This window comes from Pygocentrus nattereri, chromosome 20, assembly GCF_015220715.1.
Source record: "Pygocentrus nattereri isolate fPygNat1 chromosome 20, fPygNat1.pri, whole genome shotgun sequence".
NCBI lineage: Eukaryota > Metazoa > Chordata > Actinopteri > Characiformes > Serrasalmidae > Pygocentrus > Pygocentrus nattereri.
The window spans coordinates 4,426,154-4,443,201 of NC_051230.1; the positions used below are offsets into that span (position 1 = coordinate 4,426,154).

General features: G+C 44.0%; 1 protein-coding gene across 1 annotated transcript; it reads right to left on the bottom strand.

Moving 5' to 3' along the window:
* Positions 1-1,148: 1,148 nt before the first annotated feature.
* Positions 1,149-15,373, bottom strand: zgc:65851 (uncharacterized protein LOC321113 homolog). Its single transcript, XM_017723876.2, has 4 exons — positions 14,548-15,373; positions 10,261-10,578; positions 8,957-9,081; positions 1,149-7,918 (listed from the first exon to the last, which is right to left on the bottom strand). The coding sequence occupies exons 1-4, from the start codon at positions 15,217-15,219 to the stop codon at positions 7,375-7,377; spliced, it is 1,659 nt and encodes a 552-aa protein (XP_017579365.1). The 5' UTR covers positions 15,220-15,373; the 3' UTR covers positions 1,149-7,374.
* Between the last annotated feature and the right edge of the window lie 1,675 nt (positions 15,374-17,048).

The following is a 17,048-nucleotide window of genomic DNA, read 5'->3' on the forward strand; positions in this document are numbered from 1 at the left end:
CTTTAACTACTTTAAAACAATGAACAATCTGATTTGGGTAAGATACGCTGCTGTTTACTTCAAAATACTATAATAAAATGACATAAATCATCACCGAGCCCCTAGGCCTGCAGACTGCTTCTACAGACAGTCCAGTCGTGAAATTTCCTCACTACTAAATATTCCACAGTCCACTGTCAGTGGGATTATAACAAAGTGGAAGCGATTGGGAACGACAGCAACTCAGCCACGAAGTGGTCGGCCACGTAAAATGACAGAGCGGTCAGCGGATGCTGAGGGGCATAGTGAGCAGAGGTCACCAACTTTCTGCAGAGTCAATCAGTAAAGACCTCCAAACTTCATGTGGCCTTCAGATCAGCTCAAGAACAGCGTAGGGAGCTTTTATGATGTGGGGTTGTATTTCAGGAGTTGGGCTCGGCCCCTCAGTTCCAGTGAAAGGAACTCTTAAAGCTTCAGCACCAAGAGATTTTGGACAATTTCATGCTCCCAACTCTGTGGGAACAGTTTGGGGACGGCCACTTCCTGTTCCAACATGACTGAGCACCAGTGCACAAAGCAGGTCCATAAAGACGTGGATGAGCCAGTTTGGTGTGGAAGAACTCGACTGGCCTGCACAGAGTCCTGACCTCAACCCCATAGAACACCTTTGGGATGAATTCGAGCGGAGACTGTGAGCCAGGCCTTCAAGAGTTGAAGCTGTTATAGCTGCAAAGGGCGAGCCAATATCATATTAAACCCTATGGATTAAGAATGGGATGTCACTCAAGTTCATATGAGTGTGAAGGCAGACGAGCGAACACTTGTGTATATACACACACACACACACACACACACACACACACACACACACACACACACACACACATTATTGTAGTCGGAACAAAACCTACATCTCTAACAAAATTTTAGCTTTACAGGAGAAGAAAAAACCTACTTTTCTTTTAATGTAAGTCAATGGAACCAGAAGTTTTTCCAAGTCATTTTGGGTCATTTCTGTTGGTCCATTCATCGTGAAATTTACACACAATGTAAAGAACAACAGGCACTTTCAAATAATTTAGAAAAGTGTAAAACGACAGTGGTGGTGGTGTCCCCTTTTTTCAGCTATTGCACATTAGAATGACTCAGAAAACACAGACATGCTGAAATTTTGGTTGGTAAATGGCTTTATTTGGCTTTGAGAAGATCACTGTATGGAGATAGCAGCTCACTGGGTTGCAGTAGATTAGCAGATTGCTCAATGTGGTGTCACCTGCCTTCAACCCTCTCTGAAACAGTGTGAAAATGCAGAAAAGTGCACGGACCTTTTTCTATTTAACGCAGTTCTCTCGTTATTAAGGCAGTTACAGTACATACATTATTTTTATAGACACAACAAGCAAATCTATCCCATCCTGTCTTATTTTGCCAAGCTCCAAGGGTCAGGCCATGCAAAAGAAAAAACATATCCTCCTGTCAACTGGTTCACTTCCCACTTCAGTCGGTAATGAAGCCATAGACGATGTCCTTCAGCCTCCACACGTGTTCAATGTCATAATAACACTCTCTCTCTCTCTCGTTTGCTGAGAGTAGACGATATGAAAGATCTAGGAATTTGACCATTTTGCTACAGGATACACAATAAAAGTGCCCAAATAATATAGCAAACTGAGAAGGTCACATACTTGGTCATTCTGAACATCCATGCCACTCCAAATGACACCTGTCAAGCCTGAAAATATATCCGGACACTTCGTATAATCAAATCTTTCCGCTAAAGCTGATTGTTTGGTGATAAGAATTGGATTAAGCAGGGCTGTCCTATTCCGAATGTAAAATATATTGCATTATACAACAGTTAGTCCTGACTGCACAGTCTGATTGGCTGGAAAGCATTGTTTTTGTGTTGTTATATCAAATTAGAGCACTTTTTTCACCTTACCTGCACTGTGAAAAGGGAATAGGGCAGGAGCTTTTAAAGTTGGCACTGATAAAATAGTAATTTTATTTATCTAACATTTTATGCAGCTTTATTAAAGATATCTGCGTTGAATAAAAGCAAACTACTTTCTTGTTACCACACAAAGTTTTTAGTTCTCAGGCTGAGCCGAAGGAAAACTTTGCTAAGCAACAATGTTTGCTTAAGTCTAAACGGCTGGATCTAGCAAATAGGCAACTTTTGAAACACTGTTCAGGGCTTATTTGATGTAATTCTGTCCTTTACTCAGCAGAACAGCTGAGCAAGTTCAGTGCAGGGCTGTACAATCCAAACCTGTGGACTGAGAGGCTGAGGCACTCCCCTTCGGTACCTATTGCCTTCACTAATTTAAGTAACGTTATTCTTTTTAGAATAAAAAGAATCCCATTTTGAAATCGATGACAGCAGGAATATGTAAAATCCTGCTGGTGTGGGTTTCATCTCTTTAAATAATTCACAAAATGCTACTTGAGTGCTAACAGCACCCCCTTGTGGAAAATCTGAATTATTTTGGAGGAAATGTATATTTCACATTCAAATGATACATCATTTAACTAATAGCGATTAATGCTTTTTAGAATAATTACATACTTCTTATTTCCATGCTACGAGTTTTTAACTAGTACTACAAGTCTTACAATTTTCCTGGCAAAATGTTTACATGCAGTCCTGACTGAGCGCGAGTTAGATGTGGTAACACCCTCTCTCTCGTCTTCTGTTGCTTTTGTTTAAATACACAGGAATATGATGTCAAAATATTTCATTTTTATATTGACCATATATAACAGTATATTCTACTTCTTAATGGACTCGTGTCCCATGTTACTGCTCAGGTGTGATGAGGGTCAGTTAACCTTGTATATTGGCTTTGCTGTAATCGTGAATGTATGCTCAAACAGGGGGTGGCTAGTGGTAATAGCCCCTACCTATGGCTGTAACTGACCAGATTACTCTTTCTACTGTCCGCCTGTCTTCTGACCTGTCATTTGCAGGGACCTGTCAAGAGCCAGACATGTCAAGACCAGAGGAGCGGGGTTCTCTGCAGAGGATGTGTTCACTTCTTTTCACTCTGAAAAAATTAATAAAGCACAGTATTTGACCGGGGGTGCCAAAATATTTGCACATTGGCACCCCTTGGCACATTGTCCTGGAAATACAATTTAAATATTAAAAGTTTTAATATTCAATTCCGAGAGGACCTCCCTCTCCGACTGTCTGACCTGGGGTATAACCTTTAGAAATTCGTTTTAGTCCTGGTTTAGGCTTAAACTAAGTTTGGGAAACTGGCCCTTATGAGTTTTATCTGTACTAACACAATTCAGCTCACGAAGGACCTCATAAGTAGCCGATGAGTTAATCCAGGTGTGTTCTAGCAGGGAGAACATTAAAATTATGCAGCTACACATTCAACAAGGACACAAAGCATCATTGATATGAAGCAAAACAGTGCCCCCTTGTGGTGACTCTTTCGCCTGCTAAACATGAGTGAGTGAGTTAAGCCAGGATAATGAAGTGCTTCAAATCTAAAACTATAAAGTATTCAAAAGGCCTTACAATTTATGTATATTGTGGAATATATTGAGGACATGTACTAGAATTCAAAATTTGGAATCATTTGACAAGTTTGGATTTTTTTATTTTGTACAATAATAGCCTATAGAACGTGGGTTTATTCTGTTTGAAAGGTATCTTAGAGGCTTTATTGCGTAATTCAAGACGTCTTTGAAAGACTGAACAAAATTATATGTGAAATTCCATATGTACTTAAACTATCTATTTTTGCATTCATTTTTGTCAAGTTATCTGCCTTGAGATATGAGGAATTTTATTATAACTTAATTCTCTATTAGTAAAAGTTCTACAGCTGTCTCAGTCATTTTAAGATCATCTGCAGCTTGGTTCATCGTTTTGGGCATGCCTAAAATTTCTCCATGTTTATTTACAGCTACTTAGTGTGATTATAGCTATTAAAACTGTGATGTTGCACCAGACTAACACATTAGAATAATTATAGACGTTATCTGCAGCCAAATTGGTTTTATATCATTAAAAGCAATGGTCCGAATTCACCAATATCTTCCTAAGTTTGCTCTTGAATGTGTTCTTGAGAAAGGTCCTAAGAAAAAGTCTGTCAGACACATGACGTGTTCTAAAAGTGCCGAATTTCTTCTTAAGAACAGTCGATGAATGAGTCCAATTGATTCCAAACTTTTGAACGCTAGTGCATACTAATGCATTTCATCTGCAGTGGGGTGGAAACTCCTGCTTTAAGATGTGGGAGAATGGAAGAAAGTGAAACAGTAGAAGAGTGAACCAATCAAGAGGAGGATTTTTTTTCCCATCCAAACATAAAAATAGCAGGAACAGGAAGATAAATAGCAGCAGTCTTTTTAAGTCTCTAAACGTTTCATTCCTGGAGGGACGGCATTGGATGCAAAATGCACGCCCATGTGTTATATCTAAACTCCAAAAGCCCTCCTCAATAAACTGAACGTCTTTAAATCCTAAACGTAGCCACTGTTGCTGTGCTGTGACTTTTGCAAATGAACAGATGATGGAAGGATGATTTAGTGCTGGTTATGGAAACGGATAGAGTGATAAAGAAGATTAAACCATCAGGAAATGAACAGTAGAAATGAGCTTGGGCAATTTTGCAGCCCAAAGACATAGACATTGAGGTATGTGTACCTAGCTATCGTAGTATTATTGAAGATGGGGTAAACTGGGTAAATTCTAAGGTGAACACTGGGGTAAATGGAGTGAACTCTGGGGTGAACTTTGGTTCAAATGGATTGAATTTTGGAGTGAACACTCAGGTAAATGGGATGAATATTGCAGTAAACATTTGGATAAACGGTGAGTTTTGGAGTGCACATTGGGGGTAAAGAAGGTCAATTTTGGGATGAACATTGGGGTAATTGGGGTGAATATTTGAGGTGATGAGTGGGGTTTCTTGGCTGGTAACATTCACTGAAGACCTCAACGAAGCACCTGCTGTTTTTATGCTGTGCCTTTTGAACCCAACAATGTCCAACTCGCTGTTTAAATCTAATAGCACCAAAAAGTTGGAACCAAAGACGTTGGTTCATCTGCAGTGAAGGTCAGTGTACACGTCCAGCCTGTGTCATTCATTGAGCCTCGTTCAATCACTCTTAACCCATCCAACACCTTCTTCTGTGGAATAATGGCACACTGAAGAATGGAGTGACTGGGCACTGTGGTCTCTGGACCCCATTTCACATGCCCTCGTTCATTATTGCACATTAATACTTGCATTCTCTTTGTATTCGTTAAACATTCAAATGTCTGTTTGTGGCTCCTAATGTGTCTTGAGTGTGCTAGCTACTCTGAATGGATCCATTTACTCACCACGGTGAAGATTTCTGTTGTGGACAAAACTGTCTGTTGCTGTTTATGCCGACTGTCCGCTCTTAAAATAACGCTTTCTATTCTCTTAAAAATTGGCGCCACAAAGGGTTCTTTGAGCAACTCCTAAAGTAACACTTTTGTTCCCCTAAAGAACCTGTTCAAAGAAGAGATTTGTAAGTGAGGAGAACATTTAAAAGCTTAAAGACCCTTCACATTATGCAAAGGTTCTACACCAATTTAAGGGTTCTTGGAACACTCACACAACTGCTCTTAATACATCGTCTTTGATCAGTGCCATAGAAGAACTACTTTTGGTTTCCTGATGAATCAGGTTTGAGGAAGAGATTTGTAAAATGTGAAGAACCTCAACAATGTAAAGATTCTAAATCAATTTAAGAGGGTTCTCAGACATGCTCGCGTCACATCTCACATCACACAGAGTTCACTAAAGAGCAGCTCAGTTTTTTGGGAACCAAAAGAGATTCTTCTATGGCACCTTTACTTTTGTGTTTATAGAACCCAAAAAAGGCTCTAGTGGAATGCTTTTTGGTAGGACATAGAGTGATCTAACCATGTAAAGAACTATTTTAGCCAGGGGTCTCAAATTACTCTAGGTGGTCTTCTTCAAGGCGGGTGCGGATGAAAAAATGCAGGGAAAAATGTGCCCAATATGTTTGTTGAAACATTCATTTTAACTACATAACACATACACTCATTTAAGCACATCTTAGTGTTTGTTTATTAGCAAATTGTCTGTGACCACAATTGTCTACTATTATTATTATTATTATAATTATTACTAATAGTAATATCTATATATAGTATTTCATAAATGCTTAGTATAATTACATCAAGAACACTTACTTTTAAAAGTAGAATGTATGTTATATGGGACTTCTAGTGATGTGTTGGCAAAGTGGCTAAATATGATTTTTTTAGGGGATCTATTTGATATTTACATCCATTTTTTACATCTAACACATCGTATTTACTGCTGTTGTAACATCCAGGCAACCTGCTAGGCCACCTCTGGCTGCTAGAAGGGGCTGGTGAGCCAGGACTGAGTAATTCGGGCTGAGCAGTAGCAGCCGTGGGTACCCTACTTAAGGGGTGCTCACACACTGCTCGCTGCTCAGTCTTGAGTTCATGCCGCATGTGCACGTTGCTCTGTCTCAGCTGGTAACCTCTGTATCTTTTTCTAATCTTGGCTTTTCTCAAATTGTTCTCCAGCAATGAGGCAACATGCTACAGAGCATGACTGAGGGTGTGACCCCACCACCTCCTCCTTGTTTACCGCGTTCCCTTTTAATTTGTTCCTTCTCTAGTTTGTTTTTCCGGCCCTTTTTCGCTTCATTGCATTTTTATCCCGACCCTCAGTTGCTCTGCACTACCGACTACTAACATAAGTGCCATGAGTTCAAACCTCGCTCAGGGTGAAGCCCCTGGTATGTTACAACTGCGTCATGAATGAATCAATGAGGGCAAATTTAAGTATCTGTCTAATTTAGGACACTAGCTAAGTTACTTATAGTTAAACTACGACGTTCCACAGCCTCAGGATTTAAATGGTTCATTTTGCATGCACTGCTTTTGATATCATAATCATCAGTCCAAGCTGATTTCATACAGCTTCTGCTGAGAAATGAGTCACAGAGTCTGGTGGGAGAAGCAAATCTAACCATCAAATGTGAATATTTAGCCGTATTTTGTGATTTTGTGAATTTGAGGATGAAATGTAAATATGTGATGCACTGTAGGAAGCTGTGTGTAGCAGGTTGGTAGTTTGATCCCCCTGATTAAACCTTTAAATGCTTTTACTAAAGAACCCTTTAAGTAGCCCTTTTAATAAGAGTGCGCCGGACTGCTTGTAAACCTTACAGTGCCCAGAGATGGACGATGGTGAGCGGTGCTGATGGTATGGGTGCATTTCCATGCGTGTGTGAGTGTTTGTGCTTGCGTGAGTGTGTGGGTGTGATGAGCAGAGAGGTAAAGGAGATCACAGTTCGGTGGATATGTGTTTGGAGGGCAGCAGTGGAGCAGCGAGAGCTCTACTTGCTTTTGGCCGCAGAGCCTTTTTCTCCTTTGTTGTTCTCGGCCTTTTCGCTCTTGCTTTCCACTTTGTTGTTATCACCCTTGCTCCCGTCCTTCTTCTTCTCCTTCTCCACCTCCTTCTCTTTCTGCTTGTCCTCCTTCTCCTCTTTCTCTACTTTCTCTTCCTTCTCCTCCTCCTCCTCTCCATTCACCTCTCCCTCCTCAGCCTCTTCCTGCTCTTCTCCTTCCTCTGCTTCTTCTTCTCCTTCCTCCTCTCCTTCGTCTTCTCCCTCTCCTTCTTCTTCTCCTTCACCCTCTCCTTCTTCTCCTTCTTCTCCTCCTTCTCCCTCCTCCTCTGCTGCTTCTTCTTCCTCTTCCTTCTCCTCTGCCTCTGCTTCCTCCTCTTCTTCCTCCTCTTGCTCAGCAGGCTTGGCCACGCCCCTCCTGTAAGTGCCCAAAGTGAAAGCGCGTCCTGGTGTGAAGGAGATGCCGGAGTAGGCGGACTGGAGCAAAGCCCCGCCCACAGTGCTTAGACGGGTTTCCTCACCCTCCAGCAACTTCCTTTAAGGAGAGGGAGAGAGAGAGAGAGAGAGAGAGAGAGACAGAGAGAGAGAGAGAGAGAGAGAAACGGAGAGAGAGAGACAGAGAGAGGGAGAGAGAGAGACAGAGAGAGTGAGAGACAGAGAGACAGAGAGAGAGAGAGAGAGAGAGAAACGGAGAGAGAGAGACAGAGAGAGAGAGACAGAGAGAGAGAGAGAGAGAGAGAGAGAGAGAGAGAGAGAGAGAGAGAGAGAGAGAATGAGTTTTCATTGTTTTCAAAAATTTTCCATCTAAAATAACATTTTACATTGTTTTGGAAAAGTTTTCTGTTCATATTGCCATTTTAAAATCAATCATTTTCAAAAAGTTTTCCATCCACTTCAGTGGTTTTAAATCATTTTCAAAATAAAAAACTACATGCCTACAAAATGTTTACATTGTTTTGAAAGGTTTTACAACAATATAAGCATGCTTACTATGGTTTCAAAAAGTTTTCTGCCCATGCCAGCATTTTTACATCAAAGGTTTCCAAATTAGCTTCCAAAAGTTTCCGAATGAAGTTTTCATTCACTTTAGCATTTTTACATGATTTTCAGAAAGTTTTACATCCACATTTTTAAAATTTCGCTCCACTTCCAGTTGTTTTAAATCATTTTCAAAAGGTTTTACAGCTATATTGGCATGTTTACATCAGTCTATATCAGTTTTCTGCCCATGTCAGCATTTTACATCGAAAGGTTTCCAAACAAGCATGTTTACATTATTTCTGAGAATTTTTCCATCCACTTCAGAATTTCTGCATAATTTTCAAAAAGTTTTCTTTTCACATGGATCATTTTTTCATCGGTTTCAAAGCAAAAATGGCATTTTTAGATCTTATCTTCGCTGGACAGCCTTTTAAAAAAAGATGCATTTTCAGTGATTGAAACCACCTTTTCAGTGTGGACAGTGGACAGTGTGGCCAAATCAGAGAAAAGTGGCCAAAGCTGTGGATGGACAGCCTTTACACCAGAAAGAGCTTGAACTCCGCAAATATGAGGAAAGGAAGGCCTCTCTGACCTGTAGGCAGCGATCTCGATGTCCAGCGCCATCTTGACATTCAGCAGCTCCTGGTACTCGCGCAGATGGCGGGACATTTCTCCCTTAGTACTGCGCAGGGCGTCCTCCAGCTGCTGGATAGTCTCCTATAGACGAACAGGACATTCCGAGAGTTACTGCTACTCCAGTAACTAGTGAGCGTCTACACAGGCAGCCGTTTAAATCACTCAACCACTTCAACTGGATCCTCCCGACATGAAGGCCACCTCACTTCTTAGATCTATTTAATATGGTGCCACACATACATTATCTAAGCTGCTTATCCTCTTGGGTCACAGGAAGCGCTGGAGCCTATCCCAGTGCTCATTGGGTGGAAGGCAGGAAACACAATGGAAAGGCTAAGGCAGCATCATGTATCCTTAATTAATAAGGCAAACCACACAAACACACACACACACACACACACACACACACACACACACGCACACTTTCTAAGCCGCTTCTTCCTCAGGGTCTTGGGGGGTGCTGCAGCCTATCCCAGTGCTCATTGGGTGGAAGGCAGGAAACACAATGGACAGGCTAAGGCAGCATCATGTATCCTTAATTAATAAGGCAAACCAAATATTTAAAAATTTGTTTTTTTTCACTGTTTTTAATATTTTTAATCATTTATTTGCAAAATTATCATGGTATCTAGCTCTGCCACCCCAGGCTGTAGTTTCAAATCACCAGCTAGTTGAAATCCTAACAAACTGAATGTTTGGGCATTGCATTAAGAAACACTGATGAAAAACTGAGTAAAATCTGACCGCAGGGTATTTTGTGAGTGTGCACGTCCACACAGGGTAGTAAAACGGACCAGTATGTGGAATTGGAGCTTTCGTGAGCCACTACGTTTCCTATCACTGTGTAAAAGAAGCTCCATGCTGCTTTTATTGTTGGATGCAATGAGCAAATAAGAAATGTAGACTAAACAGCAGAAATAGCCTTTTGTGTGATTTTCACTCAGCAATCGAGAGCAAGTTTGCTATCATTCTTCTGCCAAACGTTTTCAGCCGGGTGGTAATGGAGGTAATATCACAGGTGGTGAGAATGATCGATGATGTGATCGTTCTCTAACTGCAGCGCCACTATAAGCTGTGCTATTAGGGTCTATTCTGGTTTAAATGCTCCCTACATCATTATTTTGGCTGTGCATAGCTGATATTGGTCAGACGTTATTAGTTATTGTAATTTCTTAATAAGATTTTGTGTAGAATGATCTCTAGGTTCTCATTTTTGTGCATTGTTTACGACTCTCTCTCCCAGTCCTGTCACTCGCTCACCTGCAGTTCGCCGATTTCATTGCTGTGGCGGTCTTCCATCTCTGCCAGCTGCCGCTCCAGAGCCTCGTTGTGGCCCCTGAGGGCCTCTATCTCCAGGGTCCGTGCCTGCACCTGCCGCCGGTACTCGCCCAGCTCATCTTTGGCCTGCTTTATGGCGTCGGTATTGCGGGCTGCGACCTCGGTGACGCTGGCGAACTTGGAGCGGTACCACTCCTCCGCCTGCTGCTGGTTCCTGGCAGAAAGCGTCTCGTACTGAACGCGGATGTCCTTCAGAGCCACGGCCAGATCCGGCTTACTCATGTCCATCTCAACGGATACCTGTTGGTTGATTAATTCATTGACAGATGCATTAGGTTATGCAGTGATGAATGCGCTGCCTGCTGATAATCATCATTGTTTTACAGTAGTAAATCATTCATGGTGGAGGGATACATGCAGGATGTTGCTAGGTCACTTAGACCCCAAAGACAACATAGAAATCTTCAGATTTATCACTAATATTGTCACTAATATCACTAAATATTACACATAAAAAGCAGAAATGTTAAACATTTTGTGGGATTGTCCCTAGGCAATAGCTCCTTACCTGCTCTGCTGGACAAAACAGTTATTCAAGAGAATATCTGAGGCATTGTGGGGGGTTTCCTAACCAAATGACTGAGTATTATTGATCAGGTAATCAAAGTACAGTATTGGGGTATTGATCTCTAATGAATAATTTTTAGGACAGATGGCCACAGCTGCATAATGATGCCCGGTCACAGGCATCCTTTACAGCTGTGAACACTGGGGCACCACCTCTTTACAAAATGCTCTTTTTGTCCCGAACACAGTTTGAAATGTCCTGTTTTTTTATTTTAATTTATGTTTGTTAGATATTTTTATATCCCACATTTTGAAAGCGTCATTTGTTGAAAACATTCTGAAAAATCTGTCTGTGAAACAGCACTAGGACATTGCAGAGGACAAGCATGTCCAGCTGATAATTCTACATCATCAGACTGACCTTCATCTGGGCCATCTGGAGCTCAGAGCTGCCAATATCAGCTCTGTTCTGTTCCGCTGTGCTGGTTGTGGCATTATTAATGTGGTTTGGGACAGTGTAGTGGGTAACACATCTGCCTTCTACGCTGTAGACCAGTGTTCAATCCCCGCAGTCCTTGGGCAAGACTCCCAACACTACCTTCACCTACTACACTGTAGACTGGGGTTCAGTGCCCCGCCTGGGTAAACACCCTACACTATACCAATAAGAGTCCTTGGGCAAGACTCACAACACCACCTTCACCTACTACACTGTAGACTGGGGTTCAGTGCCCCGCCTGGGTAAACACCCTACGCTATACCAATAAGAGTCCTTGGGCAAGACTCCTAACACTACCTTCACCTACCACGCTGTAGACTGGGGTTCAGTGCCCCGCCTGGGTAATCACCCTACACTATACCAATAAGAGTCCTTGGGCAAGATGCCCAACACTACCTTCACCTACTACGCTGTAGACTGGGGTTCAGTGCCCCGCCTGGGTAATCACCCTACATTATACCAATAAGAGTCCTGGGGCAAGACGCCCAACGCTACCTTCACCTACCTGTGTAAAAATGATCAAACTGCAAGTTGCTCTGGATAAGAACGTCTGACAAATGCTGTAAAAAAAATAATGAATTAACGAGAATGGCCAGACTATTAGCCTTCTGAGGGCTTTATTATAATTAGCATGAAGGTGAATTAGAATCGGCTCAGTCCAGTTGCCCACATTTGAATGTTAAACGTCCACACTTGTCTGATTGGTTTGCTCTGTTCTAGAGAAACTTACAGAGTCAGAATCGTTCACAGTGGTGGTGATAGGAACCAGACGTCCACCTCTAAAAGCTCAGAAGGCTATAGCATGAAATGCTTATGAATACACTGCCTGATTTCTGAGGCATTGTTTGTTCTGTAATCATTTTGAGATAAACTTTTGGGCTGCTATGCACTTTTTAATATCCATTAAAGGTGGAGAGATACACGTATGGTGTAATAAGGCAAATTAGTCCCCCCAAAACCTTTTTTTTTTTAGATTTACTACTATTTTAATCAACATCCCCATTCCATATGAACAGTGAGAAGACAAGTGTAGGTTCACCGGTGGTTCTGGATAGTAAATAAAATGGCTTTATTTGTGTTATAGTCATCTTGACGCCTGGTTCCTATCACCACCACTGTAAAGACACCTGAGTCTTTACAATCAACCATTTCACACCAAACCACTGCACAATTTGGCATTTATTGTTGGGTAAAGCTTACCTAACACAGCAACGGTTGCCATATGAATGACTGCATTTGTGGGCGGAGCATGGGTCGGACAGCTAATTGATATTCAACCTCTCTTCAAATTTGAATGCTTGCGGTTTTAAGGTTAAACATTAGTGTGTCTGTAGCCACACGCCGTCGCTATAGGCTTCTGCAATGAGCTGAAAAGCTGTTAATGAGGTTAAATCGCTGAGAGCTCTAATCAGAGCTGCTGACTCAGAACTCCCGCACAGAACCGATGATGCAGCTGGTGCGCTTGATCGAGCGAGAGGAGAAGAGACCAGAAGAGATACACTACCAGTGCACGCACACTTATAGAAATAAAGGTACTAAACGGTCACTGGGGCAGGACCCTCAAGAGTCCATCTCAGTGCCTTCAGTCAGGGAACATAACTGGACCATAATCCACTGAAATGATCTGTTCTAAGCTGGACTGACTCCACACACCCCGCCCCCGTTCTGTTTTAAAACATTTGGTTATGAAAAAGGTACAAATACCAACTTTTCACCCATGAAAAACTTCTTTAAGGTTCATAGCTGAACCTCAAAGCCACTGTAGAACATTTGAGGGAGCACCTACACTGTTTGTGCCTTAATGAATGGAAAATGTACCTGACAGAACCTTCATTTCCAACAGCGCAGGGAAGCTGGATACGGTTACATAACATATGCTATATGTCCAGAAGCAGTTTAGAACCAGCTTAACTTCAGCAAAACCATCCTAAGACCTAGTTCTAGCTCTGCTGCCCAGGGGCACCTAAGGATCTTAATCTGGGCCCCTGAAGTTTGTAGACAGCAGTGTTTCTTCTGAAATAAAGGCTATTAGTAGTTAGATTGTCGTCCTTTGCTGCAGCAACAGCCTCTACTCTTCTGGGAAGGCTTTACATTAGATGTTGGAACATTGCGGTGAGGATAGGATGGCATTCAGCCACAATACTGATGTTGGATGATCAGTTTTGAACCACTTCAACTCATCCCAGAGCTAAAGGATGGAGCTCTCGCACTCCAGAGAACACAGTTCCACTGCTCCACAGCCCAATGCTGGGGGCTTTATACCCCTATAGTCCACTTGGCATTGGGAATGGTGCTCATGCACACTAATGCTTATGGTCAGTGCTTTCCTATAGGGACTATACATGGGGACAATACACATTTGTGCACAACATTATATATATATATATATATATATGTGTGTGTGTGTGTGTGTGTGTGTGTGTGTGTGTGTGTGTGTGTATATATATATATATATATATATATATATATATATAATTATTTTTATAACTAGGTTTATGAACACTACAAACACCCTGTATTCCCTTGTTTATGTTTATTTATTTGTTTAGACCTGCTCATTTAAATCTATATTATCTATAATCTTCATTTCTTGCTCTAGCATGAATCAAAGCTGACTGCTGCGCTTTAGCTATAGATCCTCGCCTGGCCCCGCCCTCCTGCGCTGCGATTGGCCCGTAAGTTCACTCTGAGGCGCAACCCGAGACTCTGGCAGCCAATCAGAGCGCGGGGCCACACCTAGAATCCTGCGCTACTGAGAGAGCGCTGCAACTTTACTGCCCCAACAACTACCGCTCTTTTCTCCGCGTTCTCCTCCCTCCTTCTTTCCATCCTCCCCCTTTCTTTCTCTTCTCCTCCCTTTCTTTTATCTCTATCGCTCTGTTCACACGCCGAGCCGTGAACGCGTGTTTTAGTGCTGCTCGGTATTCGTTATGTTTGCTGCAGTGCAGACTGGAGTCTCAGTCCGGACCAACCGCCCTCATTAACGATTCACCCCAGCCGGCAGACTCGGCTCACTAATGTAGACCGAACCGGTTCTGCACGGGTTCTTTACTTAAGGGAACGGTTCTGTTTAGAACCCCTGAGTCATATGCAGATCTGTCCCGTGCTTGTTGCTTCTTCAGATTGATGCATATTGTTCTAGACTATGCCGAACCTTTTCGGTGCTATGCAGAACCCGGTTCTAGACTTTTCTTTTCTTTTACCTGCGTGGCCTGCAGCGCCGCCTGCAGCTCGCGCAGCTCCTCCTCGTGCACCCTTCTGAGGAAGTCGATCTCCTCGAGCAGCGCTTCCACCCTCCTCTCCAGCTCGTGCCTGGCCAGCGCCGCCTCCTCGGCGTCCCTCCTGCAGGCGCTCGCGCCGCGCTCCGCCTCCTCGCGCCGCCGCGTCTCCTCGGCCAGCTGCTCCTTGGCGCGCTCGAGCGCCTCGCCGGCCTGCGCGCGCTCCACACGCAGGCGGCTGGCGTCGCGCGCCAGCTCGTCGCCGCGGGCGCGCAGCTCGCGCATCTCGCGCTCGTAGAGGTCGCGGAGGCGCGAGGGCTCGCGGTGGCGCTCGCGCAGCGCCGCGGCCTCGGCCTCCAGCGCGCGGTTGCGCTGCTCGAGCGCGCGCACCTTCTCGATGAAGCACACGAAGCGGTCGTTGAGGCCCTGAAGCTGCTCCTTCTCGTTCGTGCGGATGATCTTCATCTCGTTGGTCACGGCCGCCGTGTGCGCGAAGTCCACCGAGGCGTCCAGCGCGAGGCGCGCTCCCAGCCTGGGGCTCGCGTGCAGCCGGGACGCCGTGGGGCAGCCCGCCGGGCCGCGCGAGGACAGACGGGGGGCATCCGAGAATATCCGCCGGTACGAGCTGCTCGCGTACAGGTCTCCGGGAAAAGTCATGCTTCTTTCTTTCGGATGGAGAGAGCGAGAGGAGGAGAGAGGAGTGAGTGAGTGAGTGAGTGACGGAGGAGAGACGGTGCGCGCTCGTGCGCTCCGGACCCTCTATATATATATAGGGCGCTCGGGGCTGAGCGTCATCTGACGCAGAGACGCAGCAGCAGCAGCACAGAGGAGATCCTGCTGCACTGGGCAGAAAAAAGTCACCCCATCACTGCCAGCACGCGCCAGTTACCCCCCCACCCCTCCCGCCCCCAAGGGAGCGCACGCACGCCTCTCCTGCCCCCGCTGCTCCCTGCCTCGCTCCTACAGTCTGAGGAACATTAGGATGACCGCTCTCAGGGGTCAGAGCGGTGGAGGAAGGCCAGCGACTGCGGTCTGTTGGTTTACTGGGTTCTCCGGGATCCTCTTTAAGGCGCTGTGGTCAGTGATCAGTGATCTCCTCTGAGTGGACTCATGAGGCGACGCGGGGTCGCAGGGTCCTCCGGCTGCCGTGTGATGGGATGGGGAGCGGTCCGGAGCGTCCGACTGGCTCCGCAGGCCGCCCCCCCCCACGCCTGCCCACCGCAGCGGCCGAATAGTCAACGAGACCCGAAAGCCCTGACCCTGAAAACCGTCCTCTGCCCCTGCCACGCCCAGAGCCGTGCAGACACACAGCCAGACGAGCTCATCTGGGGCTGTTACAGAGGACTGTGCCTCCCTTTGCTGCAGAAACAGCCTCCGCTCTGGGTGGAAGGCTTGGCACTACATGCTGGAAACATTGCTGTGCGGATTTGGTTGCATTCAGCCACAAAAAAGCATGAGCGAGGTCAGGCGCTGATGTTCAGCTCATCCCAAAGGTGCACACTTTAAAAAAGGTGGTGCTTCAAGGGTTCTTTAGGAAAGAAAATAGTTCTGTGTGGAACCATGAACACTCAAAAGAACCCCTTGCACGATCAAAAAGGTTCTATATAGAAACATTTTGGACATTCTCTATCAATCCGAAGAACCATTTTACCATGGAAAGAGCGATTTAAGCATACAGTGGGTTCTTTGAGTGTTCATGGTTCTATATGGGACCATTTTCTTCCCTAAAGAACCCTTGAAGAACCATCATTTTTAAGCGTGTATCTCACAACGTCAGAAAAGTTTGCGTTTTAAATTGAGAAATTAAGAACCCTTTTTGTTCTATGCAGAACCTTTTTCAAAAAGGAAAATGGTCCCATATAGAACCACGAACACTCAAAGAACCCATTCTATGCTTAAAGGGCTCTTTGCATGGTAAGATGGTTCTTCAGATTGATGGAAAATATGCAAGATGTTCCTATATAGAACCTTTTTGAAAAAGGTTCTGCAAAGGACCAAAAGGGTTCCAATGAGCCTGACAACGCAAACACAAACTTGTAAGCTACACACTTTAAAATGATGGTTCTTCAAGGGTTCTTTGGGAAAGAAAATGGTTCTGTATAGAACCACGAACACTCAAAGGAACCCCTTGCATTGATCAAAAAGGTTCTATATAGATCTGAAGAACCATTTTACCATGGAAAGAGTGCTTTAATCATACAGAGAGTTCTTTGAGTGTTCATGGCTCTAAATAGGACTATTTTCTTCCCTAAAGAACCTTTGAAGAACCATCATTTTTAAGAGTGTAGCTTACAAGTTTGCCTTTTAAATGGAGAAATGAATCTAACACAGAGCCGCATGTCAGGCTCGTTAAAACCCTTTTGGTTCTATGCAGAACCTTTTTCAAAAAGGAAAATGGTCCCATATAGAACCATGAACACTCGGAGAACCCTTTGTATACATAAAGGGCTCTTTGCTGGGTAAAATGGTTCTTCAGATTGTTGGAG

Coding starts and splice junctions, on each gene's coding strand:
- zgc:65851 (XM_017723876.2), bottom strand. CDS start 15,219: ATGACTTTTCCCGGAGACCTGTACGCGAGCAGCTCGTACCGGCGGATA. Junction 10,579..14,547: donor CGGCGCTGCAGGCCACGCAG/GTAAAAGAAAAG, acceptor ATCAACCAACAG/GTATCCGTTGAGATGGACAT. Junction 7,919..8,956: donor ATCGAGATCGCTGCCTACAG/GTCAGAGAGGCC, acceptor CTCTCCTTAAAG/GAAGTTGCTGGAGGGTGAGG.